General features: G+C 44.5%; 1 protein-coding gene across 1 annotated transcript in view; it reads left to right on the top strand.

Moving 5' to 3' along the window:
• The window catches only part of LOC141092344 (serine/threonine-protein kinase VRK3-like), an 89,544-nt gene that overhangs the window by 17,413 nt on the left and 55,576 nt on the right, over positions 1-16,555 (top strand). Inside the window, exons 5-7 of the mRNA XM_073578413.1 lie at positions 10,687-10,830; positions 15,044-15,090; positions 15,604-15,670. Coding sequence (XP_073434514.1) covers positions 10,687-10,830; positions 15,044-15,090; positions 15,604-15,670 — 258 coding nt within the window. The remainder of the gene's footprint in view (positions 1-10,686; positions 10,831-15,043; positions 15,091-15,603; positions 15,671-16,555) is intronic.

The raw sequence follows: 16,555 nt of genomic DNA, 5'->3' as shown, positions 1-16,555 counted from the left end.
AAATTACTGAGAACTGGAAGATCTGAGTAGACACTGTAGACAATCGTCTTTTGAAGCCGGGACTAAGGTTTATTAGAGAAGCGCAACAGAGCAGATACAGAAGACGGGTGAGCTGAAGCGTGCAGACACACAGGTAGGTGTCCAGACAAGAACAACAACGGTGGGCAATCTGGCGATGGTCTGGCCCGGACAACAGTATAAGGGGCTTTTTAGACATGGTTAGACAAAGAAAATGACTTACTGCTGCAAAAGACGTATACAGTTTAGAACAAAGCATGCAATGATACAACATTTGAGTATGGTGACAAACCTCACTATAATGTTATAAATCTCCATGTGTCTTGTAGCTAATGACATTACTCGCATCACCGCTCACACAATTCTTGACACATTTACAGCCCAATGTTCTTGCTTTCTATTTCAATTCAGCATACGTACAGTACTATTCACTACCATGTAATACCACATATTAACTGTCACGGGCCCCTGCGGCTGTTCCAGTTGGCCTTTATAGACTCCATCTGTACCTGATAATGACTCTGATGTCATTTGTGTCTCCATTCCTGTGAGAGCTTCAAAACCTGCATCTCATTAGCTGCAAAGTTTGTTGGGTAGAGTTTGTCCAAGATGGCTGCAAGGTCCAACATGACTGTTCAACATACTGGGACTGATAATTCTCTTAAAATTCCCCTTCTCATACTCTTTGCAGAGTACAACTTACAGTGCTGTAATATGCAGAGGTGAATTATGGTAAACTGGATTAGCGGGAGGGCCCATCGTTTCATACACTCGGATTTTGTGTTGGAGGGGCTGCTTAAACTTCGTTCGGTAGTAGCAGGACCAAGTCTCTTAGGATTACGAACCCTGAAGGAAAAAGGTGTCTTATAATGCCTCACGAAAGGGGTATGATTATGAACTCGGGATTGAAGACTGTACAACTCCTCAAAAGTAGTTTAGGGTTTTTATTGAACAGCTTCTGTCTATAAGGCTTCTTTTACTCTTCCCGGGTTTTTTGCGGCCCGTTTTTGAATTGCCGTGATTTTTGCGGTCTCCCGTAAAAACGGGCCGCAAAAAACCCCTCTCGGATTGCTGTTTTCCCCTGTTTTAACAAATTAGTGTGAAAAAATACGGCGATCTGCAAATACGGTGTACCGCAAAAGCAAGCTACTGTTGAAATGTATTGTGTCCGTGAGCCGTGAAAAATATCAAGCAAGCTCGATATTTTTTCACGGCCGTATATACGGCACATGGCGCTCCAATGAATTTTGGCAGGACGTTTTTGCGGCCCCATAGAAATCTATTTGGTCCGCTAAAACAGCCCGCAAAAACACGGCAAGTGTAAAAGAACCCTAGCACGTACAATAGGCAACCAAACAAAGCCCATTTCATTAATAAAAGCCCATACTAGGGGATATGCAAAGAAATATCCTACTGCTCTGTTAAGGGGCAAACTATCCCCAAAAAACACACACAAATATACAGTAAAAAGTCATTAAAGTATTAGTCCCTTTAGTAGTTAAGTCTTTTGATCCTTGTCTTATTGTTTGGTTTCCGGATCTTCTCCCCCTTCTCACACTTCACAGTATCAGATTCCCACTGTATAGTGTGAAAAAAATATCTCCCGATCATTCGGTAGCTTCATGGTCACAGGAGTCGAACATGAAAATCTCCGTTTGACCTTGGGAGAAAAAAGTGGAGTATCAATCCTTACCAGAAATCTCAGTCAGATAATTAAGAATTGTACACTGATCAATATGAACAATTTTAATCTCTTTATCTTTTTTTTTTTTTTAAACTCTGCACACTTTCAAAACTGGGGTCCATGACTTGGGAACAACAAGGGGACCTTTCCAATAGGCTTCCCAGGGACCTATCCTGAAATTTTTTTTTATCATAATCTGGGCTTGTTTCATACACTGTATCCTTCAGTCTAGTCTGTAAAATTACGGTAAGCAAGAAAATCTCACTATATATTTTACATGATTCGGTCCAGTAAGTGTCTCATGAACAGAGTGAAGTCTTTTTCCACGGGGTTTAAGCCGCATACAAAGTGAGTAGTCACTGGAGAAGGACATCATGGTCGGACGAATAGGAGGAAGACCCGCAACCCGATGGCTTGATACAATCAAGATAATGGAGGAGAAGACCCTGGTGGACCTATGTGGTTTGCCCAAGATCAATCTTCCTACAGAATTTCAAACCATCCAGTCACCATGGCTCAAGATCGAGCTGAAGGTCGTTAATAATAAAGCATCCTAGAATATTAACCTGGTGCATTCAACTGGCTGTAAAATTCAGGACTATCTTTGGGTCACTTTGTGAAAGTACAGAGGAGACAGATGTATCACCAATGTAGGCTTGGATGTGAAAAAGGATGGGAAGGGTCAGGATTAACGCAGAAGCTGCCGTGAGGGCGTGCTTCAGACCCTCAAAAGTCTGTAAGGCGTCTCCCTGTACAATGACAGGGGCATGATCATTATCCACTTCTTTTAACAAGTCATACACTGGTTTAACTAGATGGGAAAAGTCCTCAATAAATTCTCTGAACAAAATGAACAAGACCAAAAAACTTTCTAAGCTCAATAATATTGGTTGGTATGGGGACAGCTTGAATAGTTTTTACCCTATCATGCGTGGAGTTTTTTTTTTTTTTTTTTTTTTTCATTTGTCTTCTGAAAGTGACTCACCCAGAAATTTTACCTCTGACTTCATCAGTTGTACTTTATGCAGGCTCATTTTGAGTCCTGCGTCATGCAGGGTCGGACACACATTCGTCAACAGTTGGAATTAACAGGTCATCGACATGTTGTAGGACTTTGTCTCCACCGTCAAAGGGTTCTACCTGGCAGCTCCAGGTATTAGGGGTACTGAGGAAAAGCCATTTGCAATTTCCAAACAGGAAAACACTTTAAAATCACTCCTCAACCATTACATAACTTCGGGGACAGATGCAAGAAGGTGAGCATCTGCAGGAGTGTACTTACAAGTCTACAACCATTTGAAATCTGCCATCTTCTTTTTTTACAGGTAAAATGAGACTGTTACATGGATAATTAACTTTTACAACACTTTGTTTTTCCAATTCACTGACCACAACCCATACGTAAGGGACTGCGTCCGCAATAGTTCAGTACTGATGCTGGAAAGGAGGCAGCTTTTCACCATTCATTTTGCGTTAACCCACAATCAGTTTTCTTTGAAATCCACAATTCGGGGAACCTTTTTTTTTTTCCCCAATTCATTTTTTTAAAACCTCATTGTCAACATTTACAACACATTCCTCAGTTCATGGACCTAGACTGGTAATGGGTAATTTGTGACTCTTGAGCTCCTCTTCCACAGACACAATTGCGGAACAAATAGTTGTTCTTTTGTCCCGCCACAGAACTTTGTTACACGAATCAACAACAATCCCTGTTGCTTCCAAAACATCAGAATCCAGAATAGTGGAACATAACTGTGGATTTACCCAAAATATGCATCGAAGACCCCTTTGCATCTATCCCCTTGTGTCCTGAAATCTCAGGTTCACTGGGCAACTTTTTATAGCTTGAATACAGGAGCTTTCAAACCCTACCAAAGTGGTAGTCTCCGGCAGTCCAGGGGGTGACTGCAATTTGCGTCCTGAAGACATCAGCCTTTCTATTCTCTCTATCGTAAGGTCTTCTCCCATCATGCCCAGGAAAATGAGAGCAAGGGGAACAAAGGGAGCACCCCATCAGATATGGTTTCCTGCCGTGGGAAGCCCAAAAAATCCATCAACTTCATCTGGGAATGGCTTCCATCCCACAGCTCCCACCTCCGCCCCAAAGAGGTCTTCTATAAAAGCCCTGTCCTCGTGCTCTTGCGATTCCTTCATTAAAGGAGTATAGGGACAAGGAGGAACGGCTCTTTCCTGAATAGCATTGATCTCTGGGCTCGGATGGCTGGGAACTGGCTGGAGTACTAGGCTTCTGAGAGACAGGTTTAACCATTTGAAGACCGTTTTACTGCCTAGGATCATTCACAACCGGATAAGGACATCATTGGTTAACAAAGTTTCTGCGTCATCAATAGATTCAGCATTCTGCCAGAATCCTGACTTGAAAGTCCCCTCTAAGGGTATTTACTTTCTTTACAAACTATTCCCTAATTGCATAAACTCTATCCTAAACTGCTCCTCCCATGCTTTCAAGATGTCTTGTCAGCACATTGTGTTTCTCATAATGTTCTTCCATACATTCTTCTATGCTAAGTCTCCAGTCCTTTTATCTTATCCCTGCCAACTTCTTGCTCCTCTGCTCCACTTCCCATCTCATCAATGACTTTTGGCAAAGCCAGGTATTCATACCTTCTCTTTCTGTACTATCTCTGCTTGTTTAAGAGTTTCATTCAGCTGTCCTGCTCTCTCTCTCTGAACAATACCGCTCCCTGGATGATCATCACTTAGACATCCTGCAAGACTGCATGTCAACGGACTGATCAAAAGCCGCTGTTCTGCTACAATCTTTGCCTAACACCCTCTTCTTGTCTACTTTCCTGCTTTCTTCTGTAAACCATGACATACAATTTAGCCAAGTGGTTTCAATATTAACCCGCTCCAGCTGGGGAGTGGTAGCGTGCTTTTCTGCCTGTTTCCTTAACCACTCCATACCGGAGGACTACAAGGGCGCTTTTTCCTCCTCTGTGGTATCAACAAATGCAATTTAAGCAAAGGATAGATACTCACATCTCTCTATATGGCTTGAGTCAACCAAAAGCCTCTCTCGCTGCGCTTGCCAGGCATCTCCCTCCGTCTTTTATAGCTTCTCTGCCACCGGGCACCAAACTCTTCTTTGCACACATACTTGTAGATAACTCACACAGAGATTTCTTGGTTAAACATATATTTTTATAATGCTTAGTTTTGTTTTTTTGTAGTTTTCTTATAAAAATTCGGTCAGACTAGGAGGCACTTCACGAGAAATTCTCTTTCTGGCTGGTTTCCTTTCAGCGACTTCTACGTGGCGCCATGCTTTTTTTTTTTTTTTTTTTTTTTCACCCTCCAGTTTGTGGCTCACCTACATATTCCTTTGAGGTTCTTCTGGAGGCAGCCCTCCTGGCTTAGGCTGCGCTACTTGTAAGAAGGTCCTTACTGGGAACTTAAAGATCTGAGAAGACACTGCAGACAATCCTTTGAATCAGGGACTGAGGTTTATTAGAGGAGCGCAACAGAGCAGATACAGATCAGCTGTGAGCTGAAGCACGCAGACACGGCGCAAGTGTCCAGACAAGTACGGCATCAGTGGGCGATCTGGCGATGGTGTCCAATATGGCTGATCATTCTCTTACAATTAGTCTAGGGCCAGACAACTGTATTTTCTCTCATTCTAAAATAAAAAAAAAAAAATTATGCTAATGACACTCTTCTCAGAGTGTGATCCACTTTTCTCGGATGAGGAGAAGATGGGGAGAAATAATTTCTCCATTCTGTCAACCCGTGAAAATCCACGTCATCTAACTGCAGTCTGATTTTGTTCCACGGACTCGCTGACCTGCATGGCCCAAATGCGATCCCAATATCTGATGCAAATCTTGCAAGCTGCAATTTTTTTTTTTTATCCCCTCTAACCGACTCTGTCCAAGGAAAAAAATCAGACTTGTCCATGGCCACAAAGAAAAACAATAGTCCGATCCGATGTTTTGTCAGATCGCATTTGGATCGAGAATTCCGTTTGTCTTCATGACCGCTTACAGCCATTTTTCATGTTTTTAGCTTCCTGTAGTCTTAAACCATTCCACAATTCCACCATTGTTGTTTAAGGCTGTGTGCCCACGTTGCGTTTTTTTAAGCGTTTCCGCAGCGTTTGTGCTGGCTCAGACGCTAAAGAAACGCTTAAAAGAAGCTTCACATTAAACTGCATTAGTTTTTTCGCTTTTTGTGCCAATGCATGCATTTTTAAACACTCAGAAATCGCTTAGCGGCTAAAAACGCAGCATGCTCATTAATTTCCGCATTCCTGAGCGTTTTTAGCCTCCAATGTTCCCAGAAAACGCGCGGAAAAAAACGCGTCAAACGCACGTCTTTTGTGTAAAAAAAAAAAAAAAACACGCAAGAAACACTCGTTTTCTGGGAAGGGGATCAGTTTCCTGAGCGTTTAAAAACGCTAACGTGGACACATAGCCTAAAGGTTTGTTCTCATGAAGTGAACTGTGCATCAAAGATGACCTGTTAACGAAGAACAGTGTAAATCAATTTGCAGGAATCCTGTCCAGCTGGTACGTCAGTAACTTGCAGCCTGCCTTCGCATGGGAGAGCTGAGAATTTCTTCCTATTTTCCAGCGTCTGCGGCTTTTTCTTTTGATTAGGCAATTTGACATGTAAATATTTTTTTTTTTATTTTCAAATATTGAAATAAATGTTACATAAAAATCCAAGTCGCTCTCCGTTTCCTGTTATTAAAACTAAAAAACAATCGTTATTGCTGCCATCTGCAATGGTCCATACTAATAAAATATCCTATTTATCCCATAAAGTACTGGATGCACCTCATGGAGATTGTGCCGTTTTATACCTGGTAATATACATAAGGTAAAATTGTCGGCCCCAGAGGGGTCTGTCGGCGATTTTTGTCCCCCTTTTTCTTCTGAAATTTACTCAAAATCCGATAATGGAAGAGTGCAATTAGCGCCAGCTCGTGTGTACGGCCAGCACAAAGCATTTCAGCCAAAATTGCCAAAATTAAGAATAGTTTTTAGTTCTGTTTGATATATGGCTGCTGAAATGCCATAACCCATCTTTCCTGATCCCAATCACCCGGTATCTCTCTGCTATTACTGGTAAGTCCACTGGCTGCTGCAATACCATAACCCATCTTTCCTGATCCCAATCACCCGGTATCTCTCTGCTATTACTGGTATGTCCACTGGCTGCTTTCTCACCTTATTTCCTTGATGCTAACACACAATTGGCCTTATCTGTCCATTTGAATCTATCTCCTTTTGCATTTTCTCTTCTGACATCTAATTAATCGTCTCCTGTGTCTGTCCAGTCTCCCTGCTGCTCCTCCCTTCTGATCACACCTGGGCCTTTTCATGTGCTGTAATATTGCTATAAATTCAGAGCCATAGGTCTGTCTGGACCTGGGTCTGTGTTTGCAAGGATGTCTTTTTAAGGGTAACATCAGAAATATGCCAGACATGAGCCAGAAGTGACCAGAAGGTACGACTAACCGCTGTGATAACATGTACTAAATTTCTTTTTCCTTCTAACTTACTCTCACCATGCTGACATACGCTCTAACAGTTTTGGCTCCATTACCCCTCACTCTTGTTCGCTATCCGCAAACCCCAGCACCCACGAACCAAATAATAATCTCTCCTTCCCTCTTGCCTCCCCACCTGACCTCCTCCGCTGACCTGCTCCTCGACCTCAGATCTCTCCTAATAAAATACCAAACAAGCCACCCACCCTCCTTCTCCCACCTGCTCTCCCTCTCTCTGCTTATCACTGCTGACAACATATCTCCCAACCCTGGACCCCCACAGCCCATACCTCCCATTATTACCCCCTTCTACCATTCTCAACCCAATATAAACACCAGAAATCTTTCCCACCTCAAATCTGTTCCCTTGACGCCCATCACACTGCTCCCACTCTGGATCACTCTGGAATGTCCGCTCTGTCTGCAATAAACTCCATGTGATTTACAACCTCTTTACCTATCGTAATTTTTCCTTCCTTGGCCTCACCGAAACATGGCTGACACTCTCCGACACCGCCTCTCCTACTGTGCTATGTTACGACGGCCTCCACTTAACCCACACTCCTCGCCCTGGCAACAGACATGGTGGAGGATTGAGCTTTCTCCTTTCTTCCAACTGCACCTTCAACCCAATCCCGCCTCTTACCTCCCTAATCCTCCCCTCTTTTGAAGTCCATTCTGTCCGCAACTACTCTCCCTCCAACCTCCAAGTGGCCATCATATGCCGACCTCCGGGCCCGACCACTGCCTTTATTGACCAGTTCTCCACCTGGCTCCTTCACTTTCTCTCCACTGACATTCCCACCATCATCATGGGTGACTTCAACAGCCCCATTGACAACCACCAGTCAGCAGCCTCCAAACTCCTGTCCCTTACTTCATCTTTTGGACTTACTCAGTGGTCCTCCTCCGCCACCCACACAGACGGACACACATTAGACCTGGTCTTCACCCGTCTCTGCTCCCTATCTAACTTCACAACTTCCCCTCTCCCTCTATCTGACTACCACCTACTCACTTTCTCATCCCTGTCCTCCTCACCTGTCACCCATATCCAGCAACATGCGCACCCCCGCAGAAACCTCGCACACTCTGACTCTACTCTACCACTGTCCTCCATATCTTCACTCCATGACACTGCCACTAGTTTCTACAAAGCCACTCTTGCATCAGCCATCGACTCGGTCGCCCCTGTCATGCATAACAGAGTGCAACGAATCAATAGACAACCCTGGCACAATAACATCACTAAAAAGCTTCAGCAAGCATCCAGAATTGCAGAACGGCGCTGGAAGAAAACACATTCGCAAGATGATTTCACTGCACTCAAGCAAGCAACACTCGCATTGAAATCTGCCCTCACCTCTGCTAAACAGGCCTACTTTACATCCCTTGTATCTTCCATATCCCACAAACCCAAACAGTTGTTCAATACTTTTAACTCCCTCCTCCGCCCACCACTGCCCCCTCCAACATCCCTAATCTCTGCAGAGGACTTTGCCGCACACTTCAAAAACAACATAGACCAAACACGGCAAGTCTTTATTGCTCAACCAACACAACCCCTTGGACACCAGACCAGTGCCCAAACTCCATAACCTCCCTATCTAACATCACTGAAGGGGAGCTTGCTCATCTTCTCTCCAAATCACACCTCACCACTTGTGCACTTGACCCTATCCCATCCCACCTCCTCCCCAATATCACCACCACTCTTATCCCATCCCTAACCCAAGTCTTCAACCTATCACTAACTTCTGGTACCTTCCCTTCTGCTTTCAAACATGCCACAATCACACCTATCCTTTAAAAAGCCAACCCTCGACCCAACAGCCACGTCCAGCTATCGCCCAATATCACTGCTCCCATTCGCTTCTAAACTCCTGGAGCAGCACGTCCACGCTGAACTTTCCTCCCACCTCTCATCTAACTTGCTGTTTGACAATATACAATCTGGTTTCCGTCCCCATCATTACACTGAGACAGCCCTGACCGAAATTACCAATGACCTACTTACAGCCAAAGCTAACAGACAATACTCTGTACTCCTCCTTCTAGACCTGTCCTCTGCTTTCGACACAGTTGACCACTGCCTCCTACTACAGATCCTCTCCTCCATTGGCATAAAAGACCTCGCCCTATCCTTGATCTCCTCGTACCTTTCCAACTGCTCATTCAGCGTCTCCCACTCCCACACTACCTCCTCATCCCACCCTCTCTCTGTTAGTCCCCCAAGGCTCTTTTCTAGGACCCCTACTCTTCTCAATCTATACACTTGGCCTGGGGCAACTCATAAAGTCCCATGGATACCAGCACCACCTTTTATCCCAATGATATTCAGATCTACCTCTCTAGCCCAGACGTCACCTCTCTGCTCTCCAGAATCCCACAGTGTCTATCAGCCATATCCTCCTTCTCCTCTCACTTCCTGAAACTTAATGTGGACAAATCTGAACTGATCATCTTTCCCCATCTCACAGATCTTCCTTACCCGACCTATCTATAACAATTGATGACATCATGCTTTTCCCCGTACCAGAGGTCCGCTGCCTCGGAGTAACCCTTGACTCTGCCCTGTCCTTCAAACCGCACATCCAAGCTCTCTTCACCTCCTGTCACCTCCAGCTCAAAAATATTTCCAGAATCCGTCCCTTCCTCAACCCTCAATCTACTAAAATGCTTGTGCACACCCTCATCATCTCCCACCTCGACTACTGCAACATCCTTTTCTGTGACCTCCCTGCTAACACCCTCGCACCTCTCCAGTCCATCCTTAACTCTGCCGCCCGACTAAATCATCTCTTTCCTCGCTACTCCTCCACTTCTCCCCTCTGCAAATCTCTTCACTGCCTCCCATTCCCTCAGCATATCCAATTCAAATTACTAATACTGACCAACAAGGCCATCTATAGCCTGTCTCCCCCATATGTCTCTGAACTAATCTCCCGATACCTTCCCTCATGTAATCTCCGGTCCTCTCAAGACCTCCTTCTCTCCTCCACACTTATTCGCTGCTCACCCAACCGCCTCCAAGACTTCTCCCGAATAGCCCCCATCCTCTGGAACGCTTTGCCCCAACACTTCCGACTATCAACCACACTCGGATCCTTCAGACAGAACCTGAAAACCCATCTCTTGAGGAAAGCCTAAAGCCTGCAATGATCCCCACTGCCACCTCACCACTACTGGAGCTACCGCCTCACCACTACTGGAGCTGCTGCAACCTCCCCAACCTACTGTCTCCTTCCCCACCATCCTGTAGCATGTAATCCCGAAATAGCAGGGTCCTCTCTCCTCTGTATCAGTCTGTGATTATTAGTTTGTTTACTGTAAGTGATATCTGTAATTTGTATGTAACCCCTTCTCATGTACATCACCATGGAATCAATGGTGTATAATAATAATTAATAATGTATGTGTAATTTTGAACTTTTATGGGGTTTTTTCTCTTTCCTTATACAAGATGAAATAAGCCCCAGGAGTAAGAAAGCGAAGTACGTACCAGTGCAGCCACTGCCAGAAAATGACGTGGTGACCGATAATAACAACACAAAGTGGGTGCTGGCCAAGCTCTTGTCACAGGAGAAGACCGGCTTGTATTACGAAGGTGGCTTTTTAGTATAATGTTTTATATCATTTTTGCACATATTTATACAGTGGTATGTACAGTGCCTACAAGTAGTATTCAACCCCCTGCAGATTTAGCAGGTTTGATAAGATGCAAATAAGTTAGAGCCTTCAAACTTCACACAAGAGCAGGATTTATTAACAGATGCATAAATCTTACAAACCAAAAAGTTATGTTGCTCAGTTAAATTTTAATAAATTTTAAACATAAAAGTGTGGGTCAATTATTATTCAACCCCTAGGTTTAATATTTTGTGGAATAACCCTTGTTTGCAATTACAGCTAATAATCGTCTTTTATAAGACCTGATCAGGCCGGCACAGGTCTCTGGAGTTATCTTGGCCCACTCCTCCATGCAGATCTTTTCCAAGTTATCTAGGTTCTTTGGGTGTCTCATGTGGACTTTAATCTTGAGCTCCTTCCACAAGTTTTCAATTGGGCTAAGGTCAGGAGACTGACTAGGCCACTCCAACACCTTGATTTTTTGCCTCTTGAACCAGGCCTTGGTTTTGTTGGCTGTGTGCTTTGTGTCGTTGTCTTGTTGGAAGATGAAATGACGACCCATCTTAAGATCCTTGATGGAGGAGCGGAGGTTCTTGGCCAAAATCTCCAGGTAGGCCGTGCTATCCATCTTCCCATGGATGCGGACCAGATGGCCAGGCCCCTTGGCTGAGAAACAGCCCCACAGCATGATGCTGCCACCACCATGCTTGACTGTAGGGATGGTATTCTTGGGGTCGTATGCAGTGCCATCCAGTCTCCAAACGTCACGTGTGTGGTTGGCACCAAAGATCTCGATCTTGGTCTCATCAGACCAGAGAACCTTGAACCAGTCTGTCTCAGAGTCCTCCAAGTGATCATGAGCAAACTGTAGACGAGCCTTGACATGACACTTTGAAAGTAAAGGTACCTTACGGGCTCGTCTGAAACGGAGACCTTTGCGGTGTAGTACGTTACTTATGGTATTGACTGAAACCAATGTCCCCACTGTCATGAGATCTTCCCGGAGCTCCTTCCTTGTTGTCCTTGGGTTAGCCTTGACTCTTCGGACAAGCCTGGCCTCAGCACGGGAGGAAACTTTCAAAGGCTGTCCAGGCCGTGGAAGGCTAACAGTAGTTCCATAAGCCTTCCACTTCCGGATGATGTTCCCAACAGTGGAGACAGGTAGGCCCAACTCCTTGGAAAGGGTTTTGTACCCCTTGCCAGCCTTGTGACCCTCCACGATCTTGTCTCTGATGGCCTTGGAATGCTCCTTTGTCTTTCCCATGTTGACCATGTATGAGTGCTGTTCACAAGTTTGGGGAGGGTCTTAAATAGTCAGAAAAGGCTGGAAAAAGAGATAATTAATCCAAACATGTGAAGCTCATTGTTCTTTGTGCCTGAAATACTTCTTAATACTTTAGGGGAACCAAACAGAATTCTGGTGGTTTGAGGGGTTGAATAATAAATGACCCTCTGAATAAACTTTTCACAATTTAAAAAAAAATTAAACAAAGAAATAACATTCTTTTTTGCTGCAGTGCATTTCACACTTCCAGGCTGATCTACAGTCCAAATGTCACAATGCCAAGTTAATTCCGAATGTGTAAACCTGCTAAATCTGCAGGGGGTTGAATACTACTTGTAGGCACTGTATATTGCAGGTATACATGATGTAATACGAACAGGGCCGGGGCTACCAGTGACTTTTGTCAGTGCAGTAACCCATTCTCCATAACTTCATCAGCGCACTTTACTTACATTATGTTTTTTGTTTTTTTTGCTGTATTGATAATTTCTGCACTAGATCCCTTTTCACTTTGATTCATGTATTGCAGAAAAATTGTGGGAGAAAACATTAAATTCATCAGTGTGAAAATCCCTTACAAATGAGTCATATTTCTCATAGTTTGTATGACATTTTTAGCATTTTCACACTGGTTCCTAGGCCCTTTACTAGCTCACACTTCCTGTTTTGTACAGATAATTTTTCAGCACTTATCACAGAGACCATTATAGTAAAATTTAGCACCTCTATGTACAGTAGATAACATAGGCTAGACCATTCACGAAAGGTGATGCCGCAGCTCACCTCCTCCTCCTGTATAATGACTGATAACATCTCTATATACACTAATAACACAGCATCTACCATACACAATAGATGATATCACCGCTCACCTCCTCCTATACAATGACTGATAACACCTCTACAGTATATACATTAGATACCACAGTATCTGACATTCACAATAGGTGATGTCACAGCTCACTTCCTCCCCCTTCATCTAATTGGGAGGGCGGCTGCAAGGAGAAAATGAAGTTATATTCCAATTGCAGCCTCTCTCTTCGAGTCATTGGGGCAGCACCGTCACAGTGAACAGTCAGCGACTATCACAAAGTGAGCACATGACTCAGTGAGCGCAGCTGTAATCTCTCCCCGCTCCTGGAATCACTTCTGGTTATACTGTTGGGAGCGCAAAGCAGGGCATCAGTGAAGGAGGGGGGGAATTATAGCAGCGCTCACTGTAATGAGAGGTGACTGTCCACTGTCCTGGTGGCGCCTCCATGACTTGTAACGAGTGGCTGTAGTGAGAATATAGCTTCATTTTCTCCCTGCAGCCGCTCTGTCTATTAGACATCTGAACATTTTTTAAACTTGTATTTACCTGCAGATTATCACCAAGGCTGCAGGTTACTACATGGATCATTTTGCTGAAAAAGAGAGTGGACAGCACCTCCAAAATCGTACAATGATCTAATGCCGCTAGGCAGAAATACATATGACTGAACATGAGGGTCTTAGTTTAACATTGTGATGAGACTGTATGAAGCCCACTGCCACGTCACTGCAAACCTGGTAGTGGGTCCCTACCGCCCTAAGGGAGCAGAGCCGCGCGGCGATGCAGAGGCAGGGCAGACGGCCCGGTGTCTTCAGACCACGCCACCACAGCAAACTACATGGATCAGTTTCTGGTGGCACATTCTCCGGGCACAGGTTTCATTCTACAGAGTAACACAAAATGAGTAGATTTAGAGAATATTTTTGTCATCGTGATAACCTCTCTGTAAAATACAGTTATGATATTTGTATGGTGTGTGTGTATGTACATAATATATATTAGTCCTCAAGATGAAGTCAGCACACCAAAAGAGTTCGTCAAAGTGCTATTTATTAGCCCATCTGGCTTTTTTCACATATATATGCATGTATGTACCGGTGTATATATAGTCTTTATCATCTCTATTATGTTAGTATTTTGACGACTATAAGATGCTTTCCAAAATTTGGGTTGGAAAATGGGGGGGGAAATTAAATAAAATGGTGGTGCGCCTTACAGTCTGTTTTAACAGTGGCTTACCAGGAGGGCGGTGGAGTGGGGTCATAAGAGGCAGGGTGCTGTTTCAGGAAGCCGGTGGTATGAGTGGGAGATGCTGCAGGCCCTCATAAGATGTCTCGGCGACTGTTAGCGGTTTCCCATTTCCCAATGTTCTTCCTCTGGACTTCGGGAAAATGGCTGCCGGAGGCAGCGTCCTCGCTCCACTGCTGCCACCCCCATCTTCTCTCTTTCCTCGGTAAGCTACCTTCGGGTTGTAAGACGCACCACCATTTACCTCCCAAATTTGAAGGGGGAAAGAGTGCATTTTATAATCCAAAAAATCGCAGCAGCAGTGTTACATAAAAAAATGTTTTCATTTATAATTAATTTATTGCCTAAGGCTAGTTTCACATTAGCGCTTTTGAACGCAGCGACGGCCTGCGCACCGCCGCCGCTAATCCCCGCCCCCTGCCGCGCCTTCGCCAGTAGCTCCGCCTACTGGCGCATAACGCTGCATGTGTCCTGCGTTCCCTATCTTTATCACTGGGGGCGCAGGCCGTGCGCAGTATGCGTTTGGCGGCGCATGCGGCCTTTTGACGGTGCGCCGAGCGCAACCAAACTGCAGCAGGTTGCATTTGGCGCAGGTCAGCGCACCGTCAAAAGGATGTATGCGCCGTCAAACGCATACTGCGCACGGCCTGCGCCCCCAGTGATGAAGATAGGGGACGCATGCAGCGTCATGCGCCGGTAGGCGGAGCTACCGGCGGAAGCACGGCAGGGGGCGGGGCTTAACGGCGGCTGTGCGCAGGCCGTCGCTGCGCTCAAAAGCGCTAATGTGAAACTAGCCTAATATATAAATAAGTAATAAAATATTTTTTTTTATATCTTTACAAGTGCATAGATCCTCTAAAAAAGACAAGAAGCGCTATGTCTTAAAGCTGGTAGGTCATTATAATTAAAATGCTGAATGACTGGCAAAGAATAAGTTTTAAAATCAATGTGTGATTACGATGATCCCGATGAAGAGCAAATTAATAAGTTTTATGTATAGAAATCCGATATCACTTAAAAGTTAATAGAAATCCCGAGTCTTTCTGTACTCGGGAGTCCAGTGGGCGGTTTCACTTGATGATTGACAGACTTTCAAGTATACATGTGTGCTTATAAACAGAGCTGATGATCAATGACTTAGACCACCTACTGGACTTCCACTACATCCCACTTTAAGTATGGGTGTAAAGGAGCACGGTCAGGAGGGTGGAGTTCACTCCAAAAATGCAGATCACTTTTTAATTTTAAGTAAAGCTCGATTTACCCTGGGGAAAAAATCGTATTTTCTGTTGTAGTTTGCTGCTACAGGCTGATGTGTTGGTGTTTCTAGCAGTGATACTTCACGAGACCCATAACTTTAAAAAGCATTTCAAAACTGTTTTTCTTTATTTTCACCTTTTAAGGATGCCAAAGATGGAAAGATTTACAATGAACGGACATTTTTCCAAAGAGCAGCTAAGAAAGTGACAGGTATGTGTACAGTATACAAAACCACGAAAACTGCCCGCATGAAATCTGGAAAACCCACTGATATCTGCATTCTTCCCTTACAAAAAGAACAATCTGCGTTTTTGCAGTGTGCGAGTGTCTATATACATATAACTGCACATTTCTGACTATAAAGGCACTTTATTTAGCAAGAAAAAAACTTGCTAAAAAGTGTGTACCTCTAAAGGTGCTGTCACACTTAGCGATGCACTAGCGATCCTGACAACAATATGACCCGGTCAGGATCGCTGGTGCATCGCTAAGTGGTCGCTAGTGAGCTGCCACACAGCAGATCTCACCATCGACATAGCAGCGGTCGGGGGTCGCTACTTACCTGTCAGATGAGGCGATCCTGACGTCCTCCCAGCCGCGTCCACGCGTCGCTCGTCTCCACAGCAGGAAGCTGATGACAAGAAACGGCCCAGGCCGTTCTCGCATGATCAGCGATAACCAGCGGGGGAGCCGGTCGGAGGTAAGTGTCACACATAGCGATATCGTTAGCGATATCGCTGCTGCGTCACAAAACCAGTGACATTATAGCGATATTGCTTAGTGTGACGGGCCCTTAAAAAGTCCAGGAGGAAGCTTTTGCTGTCATAAAGAGGAGCATTCGTATAGTGTCCTTCCCAATAACTGAGAAAACTATGCACTGGCACAGTTCTCTCTCCTGCCCCACACTAATCTATCTGATCAGACAAAAATGGCCAAAAAGATATTTAAAGGGGTTCACTACTCGGACACCCCCTTCTCAATCCCTATGGCTCCTCCTGGTAAAATCTTCATAAAAATGAGGATATGATCAAAATACTCATTTGCCCAGTAATTGTGCACACAGTGTATGTTCTTAGGTTTGCATCAACCAGATGT

Source organism: Dendrobates tinctorius, unplaced genomic scaffold, assembly GCF_039654945.1.
Source record: "Dendrobates tinctorius isolate UK_male_01 unplaced genomic scaffold, ASM3965494v1 ptg000059l, whole genome shotgun sequence".
Lineage (NCBI taxonomy): Eukaryota > Metazoa > Chordata > Amphibia > Anura > Dendrobatidae > Dendrobates > Dendrobates tinctorius.
This window is presented reverse-complemented; position numbering and strand designations above follow the sequence as displayed.